General features: G+C 38.2%; 1 protein-coding gene across 1 annotated transcript; it reads right to left on the bottom strand.

Moving 5' to 3' along the window:
- Positions 1 to 3,110: 3,110 nt before the first annotated feature.
- LOC148873557 (uncharacterized) lies at positions 3,111 to 8,103 on the bottom strand. Its single transcript, XM_088984485.1, has 4 exons — positions 8,073 to 8,103; positions 7,898 to 7,957; positions 7,006 to 7,064; positions 3,111 to 4,968 (listed from the first exon to the last, which is right to left on the bottom strand). Exons 1-4 carry the CDS (start codon positions 8,101 to 8,103, stop codon positions 3,385 to 3,387), a joined length of 1,734 nt encoding a protein of 577 aa, XP_088840611.1. The 3' UTR covers positions 3,111 to 3,384.
- Between the last annotated feature and the right edge of the window lie 1,280 nt (positions 8,104 to 9,383).

Here is a 9,383-nt window from a genome sequence, read left to right as displayed (position 1 = left end):
GTTGTCACTAGCAGCTAACTTCGACTGGTACTTGGAGCAATTTGATGTAAAGAATGCTTTTCTTCACGGTAATTTAGAGAAGGAGATATACATGGATATTCCTCCAGGCTTCAAAGGAAATATAAAAGGAAATAAAGTTTGCAGGTTGAAGAAAGCACTATATGGTCTCAAGCAATCAGCTAGGGCGTGGTTTGGAAGATTTACTAAAGTTATGCTTGCCATTGGATACAAACAAAGTCAGGGAGATCATACACTCTTTATAAAGCATTGGGATGCAGGGGGAGTCACGGCTCTTCTGGTATATGTCGATGACATGATTGTGACAGGAAATGATGAAAAGGAGAAGGAAGCCTTGAGAAGATGCCTAGTCAGAGAATTCGAAATAAAAGAACTTGGGAGATTTAAGTATTTTCTAGGGATTGAAGTAGCTCATTCCAGAGAAGGCATCTTTATCTCACAACAGAAATATGTAACAGATCTTTTAAGAGAGACAGGAAAGTTAGCATGCAAACCATCCTCCACACCGATTGAGTCAAATCACAAATTGGGAGAAGCAAATGAAGATCCAGGCGTGAATAGGGAAATGTACCAAAGATTAGTAGGAAAACTTATATATCTTGCCCACATGAGGCCAGACATAGCATATGTCGTGAGTGTGGCTAGCCAGTCTATGCACAACCCGAAAGACGTTCACCTACAGGCGGTCTATAGGATACTACATTACCTAAAGGCTAATCCTAGCAAAGGAATCTTGTTTAAAAGAAACACTGGATTAACCCTAGAGGCATACACCGATGCAGATTATGTAGGCTCTCCCATGGATAGGCGGTCCACTACAGGTTACTGTACTTTCCTTGGAGGAAATCTTGTGACATGGAGGAGTAAAAAGCAAAATGTGGTAGCTAGATCAAGTGCGGAGGCAGAATTCAGGGCAATGGCTCAGGGAGTATGTGAATTACTATGGCTCAAGATAATTTTGGAAGACCTAAAGATCAGATGGGAAGGTCCAATGAGATTATTCTGTGACAACAAGTCAGCTATTAACATTGCTCACAATCCCGTCCAACATGACAGGACAAAGCACATTGAGATAGATAAGCATTTCATAAAGGAAAAGCTGGATAGCAGATTAATTTGCACTCCATACGTCTCAACGAATGGTCAACTGGCAGATGTGCTGACAAAAGGGCTTTGCAGTGTGGCATTCCAAGGACTTATCTCCAAGCTGGGAATGAAAGATGCATATTCACCAGCTTGAGGGGGAGTGTTGGAAAGTAAAAGATTGACTCTCTGATTGATTCTCTATAATTTTAGGTCCATCAGTTTAGGAAACTTAATTTCCTAGAATCATGGGATATTAATTGGAGAATCCCACTGATATAGAAATTAGTTTTTTAGGAAAAGTTAGTTTCCTATTTTATCACCCTGTAAATTAGCTCTGTAATTCTATATAAAGTTGTATATATGCTTCTTCCAAGATAATACAATCAATTCATTTTTTCTCTCAAATTTTCACACCATTTTCACAAAAGTGCCCTATTTAAGATTTTTATCCTGCCTACAAACTCGGTCTTACTTCACCAAACAAAGGTTCTTCCTTCCGTTTTATTCCACAAGAATCTTTTTGAACTTTTTTCCATTTTCTGTGCAACTCCAGCTGGTTTTTTAACAAAGAAAGATAATAGATAGGTAGAGTGGCCAGCACACTCTTCACAAAGAGAGATAATAATTAGGAGTCCTTTATAACTTTCAAGATTTTTCTCTTATAAAAGTTGACAGAAACTCAAAATGGGATCTGTTGAGTCCATTTGGTTGCATGACTCTTTTGGACTGATTTCTCTTGTATGTGGTTTGCCCCTTTATTTGTGGCATGCAGAATCTGGTTTTATATTTTGCTGATCACTTCTGAATATTCAGTAGAATTTCTTTTCAATTATATTTACTGCCATCTGCCATTTTTGCCTCTTATGGACCTGTTCTTCTCAGTGATCAGTTAATTAGCATTCTGGTCTGGTATCTCAGTTATTGATAGACCCGGCATATCCCTATAAGTTTGTGACATGCGGTCCGTTCCTTTGATTATTTACTTATTTTTATCCATTAGATTATTTAGAATGGTAGAAGGTCATCCTTGACAGGAAAAACACAGCTGTAAAGAAGAGAAAGTAAAGAACTAGGACGTAATTGAATTGTTCCAAATTGCATGAATCTACAAATCATAAGATTCATGAATAAAACTGTAAGATTCAAACAGTAACCATAATTGATTTCTGTTGTACCTTCTATCTTCTTCAATAAAATTACCTTACCGTTTCAAAAAAAAAAGGTATAAGATTTAAATTAAAGCCTTTGGGATTCAAGATTCAAATAGTGAATTGCCATCATTAATTGTAAGATTTTGACAACATTATTTTCAAATCAAAATGCAAAAAATAGGAAGCAAATCTAGTGTAATATGGTCCAAAAATGCAACATTTATCAACTCAATGTAAAGTGAAAAATGGAAATAAAAATAAACTATATAAATAAAATTTTGTTCTGTGTATTTTTAGGGTAAAATACAAAAACCTCCCCTGAAGTTTCTGACAATCAAAAAAACCTCCCCTCTAATTTAATTTTAACAAATACCTCCCCTGAACTTTTGAGAAATTTGACAAAAACCTCCCTTCCTTCACTTTCTTAGACAGAAAACGTTAGACTGATGCACCAATTTCTTCAAAATAGCCATTTTACCCTTAAATACATACAAAATTACTGAAATAACCCTGTTTTTTACTTGACAAAAATCTCCTTTTAATGATCATCTTCTAATGTTTTTGTTGAATTAAAACATGGTTATTCAGTAATTTTGTATGTAAAATAATTTATAAAAGGGTAGAATAGGTATTTGGAAGAAACTGCTACATCAGTCTAATGTTTTCTGTCTGGGAAGGTGACGGAAGGGAGGTTTTTCTTGAGTTTCTCAAAAGTTCAGGGGAGGTATTTTTTAAAATGAAAATATAGGGGAGGTTTTTATGATTGTCAGAAATGTCAGAGGATGTTTTTGTATTTTACCCTTTTTTTATTTGATCAGAAACTGAAAGAGATTTCATTAACCATAAGATCAAGATACAAGCATAAAGGGCCCCTAACAGGCTAGCCTACTTATTATATATGAAGTACATATAACTCACAACAGATTACAAAGGATTAACCATAAACACTGGTGAAATGAATTTCTGGAATAATAAAACGTATTTGTGCACTTTAAAAAAGTGAAATGACCCTTTAGCATCTAGTAAAATAGAAACAGCATAATGCAAGGCACTTGTACAGTATACAATCATCAAAGAAAGGTTGGAGGAAATTGGGCTTTGTAATCAAAATTTTAACCAATTTACATACCTAAAATGATGATAAGTTTTGACTATAGTAAAGCCCTTGATAGAACTCCAAGACCTTTGGGTGTGCCTTAATCTTTGAAGGATTGAAACCGGATAAGTAAAGGCCCTCCAAGCTCCTGACTCGGGAAAGTGCTACATAGACCATCCCACAACCAAAAGCTCTGGACAGATCGGTATTAAGGCAGTTTAGAGTCATTCCCTGGCACTTGTGAATGCTGAGGGCCCAAGCAAGCATGAGCGGAATCTGCTTGCGTGTGGCAAACACAGTATCACCTTCCATTACATTCCATTTCTCTGGCAATATAACAATCTCTGGTCCTGAATCAAATTGAACACTAGGTAACAGCTGGCTGCAACATATATCAATGGCCACCGTCTCCCTCTGCTTAAAACCAGTAATTGTACCAGTGGCACCATTAACTAGCCCATCCCACTGAGCAATGTTCTTGAGCAACATAACCCTTGCACCCACACAGAGCTCCACTTCATCAGGAGCAATCCCCAATTTGAGTTGGCTCTTCCAAGGCTCCTGCCCAACATCTAGCGCTGTATAGGTGACAGTCTCCCGGCCCAAGCTTCTCAGCCTCTCTTTATTCACTCTGCTCACATCATTCTTCCTTGGAAAGAGGCGAGTAACCGAGGAATCAGGCTCGCTTGTCACCGTCCTATCCTGCAGAAGCTTCAACCTTTCAGGATCGTTGTCCCCTCTCCTTATCCCTTGAAGCAATTCAACCAGTTTCAAGTCGGACTGCCTGAAAACTTTAGTAAGTTCAATTTGCAGGTCGAAGCTTCTATCCCAGCAATCAGCCTCAAACGCAAATTCCTTCCCAGACAAAGATAAACGATTACCTATAGGAGGAAGCTGGAAGAAGTCACCGCTAACGATAAGCTGCAACCCACTCCAGGGCCGACCACTCTCCTTGCGTCGAATCTCTCGAGCTATGTACTCTAGGGTATCAAACAAGTCAGCATCTACCATGCTAATTTCATCAATGACCAACGCCCTAGCCCTCTTCCATCTATAGGAAGACTTGGACTTAGCAGTTAAGAGCAGGCTCTCCCGATCACCGTCCCCGAATCCAATGCCGGCGAAGGAATGAAGGGTTTGGCCGTTGAGAGCACAAGCAGCGACACCAGTAGAAGCGGTGACGAAGACGCTCTTACGGGTATGAAGTTGCTTGAGAACCTCGACGACGCGCTTGAGCAAGATGGTTTTCCCTGTCCCGGCGGAGCCAGTGATGAAGACAGACTTCCCCTCTGCGACCGCTTTGAGTACTTGTAATTGCTGATTGGTCCAGGGCACTTCTACAGGTGTTGCTGCTACTGCCGCCGCCGCAGCTGCTCTTCTCTTGGCCTCCTCGGCGCGTTTTCTTCTTCTTCTGGTGGTAGTGGTAGTGGTGGAGCGGCGCTTTGGAGCAGCGTTGGTTGGAATGGCGTTAAGTTGGGCGAAGTTGGTGGTGGTGGTGTGATAGTATAGTCTCCATGCAATGCCGCTGCTGTAGCTGTGAGATGTGGGTGTTGTAACGAGCGCTGGGGCCAATATCGCCGCCCTGTAGAAGGAACGGGCGACGGAGTGGACGAACTTCTGCGTATACATGCAAGAAACCATCAATAAGGCTCCTCGTTTCGTTCCCTCTCTGACTCTCTGTTGATTGTTGCTCTCAAAATGAAATGGCGTACTGCTAACGAACCAGTCATTTGAACTTGAGTTGGGACCGTTTCCGTTGGGCGGACTCAAAGTCCTGATAACCTGCCAACAGATCACCTAACAACAAAATAGGTTCCAACACTATCCGACAGGAACGGGATATGCTCCTCACACATGGGCGCCTCACAAGTACATTCACCGTGCATTGAAAATATCTTCTATGAATAATAATTTATAAGTAGAAAAGATGTTCCAATGCATAGAATGTGCGTGTGAAGTGCCCTGTGTGTGAGGAGCAGATCAGGTCTCTATCAAACACCACATATATCATACAAGGCAAATCCCACTTTTTGTAACAGGTGATAGCAATTCATCATTGTGACCTGATCTAAACTTGTTCTCAATGTATTGACTATTGAGACAGTTGGGAGTGTTTTGTCAGTAGCAGATCCCTACAAGATGAGACTAATCTTACCGTGGAACTACTAAAATGTTGTATACATGGCAACCAATGAGGCATAACTCAGCTCCGTAACGTGCATCTAAAAGTCTAGACTAGACCTATCAATGATACTCGATTCGTGGGTGATCCAACATCCCATCCAATTATCCCGGATTTGAATATTTTGTAATTTGATCTGCATCCAATTAATAATTAGGTTGGATTCGGATTTTACTCCATCCAATCCAATTATATTATAATATTTATTGATTTTAATATATAAAATTTATATAATTATATTTAAAATTGTAAAAAATATATTTTTATATTATATATAAATTTATATATAATAAATTTAGTATGTTAATATTTATATTAATTTATTATATATAAAAATTGAAAAGTAATTAATTTTTTTTGTATTTTAAAAAATTAAAACAGAATCAGATTAAATCCAAACCCATTAAGATATGAATTCAAATCCGACCAGATCAAAAATCAGATTCAGATGTAACTTTTTAATATCAGAACAATTTTGAATTTCGCTGAATCTTTGCTCCAACATTGACGTGGAACCCACGGATTTGAGAAAAAGGGGGATTATAAGTGGTGTGTGACTCCAAATACCCAAAAAATAATAATAATAAACAACAATGCAACATGCTGTCTTTTCCTTACCTTTACGAAAATATCTTTTGTTGCTTTGAAATTATAATGTTTAAAGCACTTTTAACTCTATTTATGTTCCGTAGCCCAAAACTCAATAGCAATTAGCAAAAGTTCATCCAAACAAAGTCTTTGGCAATTTAGACCTATGGAATTGTTATATACATTTCAAAGAGAGTTGGTTCTTTTGGGTAAATTTCAAACACTCGATGCCAATTTTTCAACAATAATAAAGGCCTTAGAGGCCCACTTCAGATTTCTTAAGACTCGGTTTGGAAAGAGTACAAATACAAGTATGTATTTGTATTTATACTCTTTCATGGAAGGAAATCAAATTCCACTCTTTGCATTACAAAGAGTACAGTAAATATTTTCAGATCCCAAGTTCCACTGTTTAACGTTTAGCATGTGATTATTTTATCAAAAACTTGAAAAAAATCCTTGGGAATTGCCACTTTTTATGCCTTATTCATCGAAAATCATGAGCCTCATGGCTTACAAAGCTCTGTATAACCTTGGGACAACATCAGCGATCAGCCCAATACAGGGCTTCAGGAATCAGGGGTTCACTTAAGACCAATGATGGTTTTAACAGAAAGATGAGCCACTTCGTTACAAGCTTGTGGAGGAGTAGATGGAGCAGCTAGAAAAATTTTGGATGAGAGCCCTGCTCTCGGTGATCAAAGATCCATTGCACCAAGCCACCAAGGGAGGGGAGAACCCAGAAATCAGAACCTCCTAACAAGGACTAAATAGCAATTGAGAATTCAGACATTCGAGAATGAATCTCAATTTCTTACTAGATCTTTTCTTTTTTTTTTTTTTTTTTGGGGGGGGGGGGGGGAGGGGGGGGACAGAGGAATTACCTTACCACCCACCGGCCTTGCCCATCTTGAGTTGATGCAGTTGATTTGTTCGGTTGGTCCTGCAGATGAAATTCATGTTTTAGTCATTAGTTCTCTAGCTGAAAACAGAACCAAACAACACTCGTTGCATGCATGGCCTCAAAAGGAACAAGTGATTTATAGTTTCTTCCTCAGATCTACAAGGGGGCATTCCACTTCAATGGTATGGCAAGGTTAACATTATCACCATAAAAGCTTTAGAACGGATAACATGAGAGCATGCTACCAGATCCACATTATATAGCAACCCAACAAAGTGAGGATATCCACAATTCTATATCACTTGAGGTAACACAGTAATGACTCAGTAGGAACTACATTCACCAGCTTTACAAGCTGAGCTAGTTCGCACTTTTTATTTCATAGAGAATTGTCATAGAAATAAAAATAAAGGACAGACCAGTGCCCGAGGCTCCCACCAATGTGGATCTGGGGAGGGACAGATGTACACAGCCTTACCCCTGCACATACAGAGAGGCTGTTTCCAAGATTTGAACCCTAGTCACCCAAGTTGCAATGGAGCAAAGCAACCCTACCATTGCACAAAGGCCCACACTAGAACTTTGATAGAAATACGGACCTTAAATAAGGTCATTTATGGTCACACATTTTTTATACATTCTTCGTTGTAATTTGTGCATCAACTAATGAATCCTACACAGATCAACTAAATAAGAAATCAGCATCATTTCAATGCTCTATCTTTAGTTTTTACTCCTTTGTAAATTGTTCATAACAGAGTACTCTCCTTTTTCTTGAATGTCTCTGTTGCAAAGATTGATGGAAAAAGTCTGAAATAAACTCTATCAATGTACAAATATATCAAATAATTATAATTATAAAACAACAGTACCTGATTTGGTTTTTTTTAATCTGATTTTTAGATGCTTGATTAGTGTGTAGAATCCTGGAACTTAGTCAAAAGATTAAAAAAAAAAGCCAATGTCAGTAGAAATCAAGGTGTAAATTTGTAATGTAGCAGAACTATCCTTCAGTTTAGAGCTATACACACACGCACACACACACACAGATATGAAGGGATGAACAATATGCAATCATTTTAGAGTTGGGTACAAAAACTATTAAAAGACCTATATATCCCCTATAAGTAAAAGAATCAAAAAGACATAACTACCCATTACAAGTGAAGGGCATAAATATCCCCATAGTACAATAAACATAATTATTCTCTACAGCCTCCAGAAAAACAGCTCTTTAGTAAAGTCTGTCAGCTTCTTCTTCACCTTTCTGGAATTGAAAATTTCATTCACTGGTAGAATCCACATAAACGGTCAAGCAGAATAACAGAAAACACAATATACATTTTTTTTTATAAATGAGAGTAGTTTTATTAATTCAAATAAAGAAAATACAATCAGCCTAGGAAGAGGCACGAGATGTTACCTCCCCCAAGGACTGAATCATATACACTAGGCATGCTTACCTTACCACCCACCGGCCTTGCCCATCTTGAGTTGATGCAGTTGATTTGTTCGGTTGGTCCTGCAGATGAAATTCATGTTTTAGTCATTAGTTCTCTAGCTGAAAACAGAACCAAACAACACTCGTTGCATGCATGGCCTCAAAAGGAACAAGTGATTTATAGTTTCTTCCTCAGATCTACAAGGGGGCATTCCACTTCAATGGTATGGCAAGGTTAACATTATCACCATAAAAGCTTTAGAACGGATAACATGAGAGCATGCTACCAGATCCACATTATATAGCAACCCAACAAAGTGAGGATATCCACAATTCTATATCACTTGAGGTAACACAGTAATGACTCAGTAGGAACTACATTCACCAGCTTTACAAGCTGAGCTAGTTCGCACTTTTTATTTCATAGAGAATTGTCATAGAAATAAAAATAAAGGACAGACCAGTGCCCGAGGCTCCCACCAATGTGGATCTGGGGAGGGACAGATGTACACAGCCTTACCCCTGCACATACAGAGAGGCTGTTTCCAAGATTTGAACCCTAGTCACCCAAGTTGCAATGGAGCAAAGCAACCCTACCATTGCACAAAGGCCCACACTAGAACTTTGATAGAAATACGGACCTTAAATAAGGTCATTTATGGTCACACATTTTTTATACATTCTTCGTTGTAATTTGTGCATCAACTAATGAATCCTACACAGATCAACTAAATAAGAAATCAGCATCATTTCAATGCTCTATCTTTAGTTTTTACTCCTTTGTAAATTGTTCATAACAGAGTACTCTCCTTTTTCTTGAATGTCTCTGTTGCAAAGATTGATGGAAAAAGTCTGAAATAAACTCTATCAATGTACAAATATATCAAATAATTATAATTATAAAACAACAGTACCTG

Source organism: Nelumbo lutea, chromosome 1 (genome assembly GCF_056320005.1).
Source record: "Nelumbo lutea isolate HS-2025 chromosome 1, American lotus-T2T, whole genome shotgun sequence".
Taxonomy (NCBI): Eukaryota; Viridiplantae; Streptophyta; class Magnoliopsida; order Proteales; family Nelumbonaceae; genus Nelumbo; species Nelumbo lutea.
This window is presented reverse-complemented; position numbering and strand designations above follow the sequence as displayed.

What these genes read in the sequence shown, in the direction of transcription:
- LOC148873557 (XM_088984485.1), bottom strand. Translation starts at nt 8,103, where the DNA reads ATGATTGCATATTGTTCATCCCTTCATATCT. An exon ending in TTGTTCATCCCTTCATATCT is followed by an intron (nt 7,958 to 8,072) that starts GTGTGTGTGTGT and finishes CTTTTGACTAAG; the next exon opens with TTCCAGGATTCTACACACTA. An exon ending in CAAGGCCGGTGGGTGGTAAG is followed by an intron (nt 4,969 to 7,005) that starts GTAATTCCTCTG and finishes ATGTATACGCAG; the next exon opens with AAGTTCGTCCACTCCGTCGC.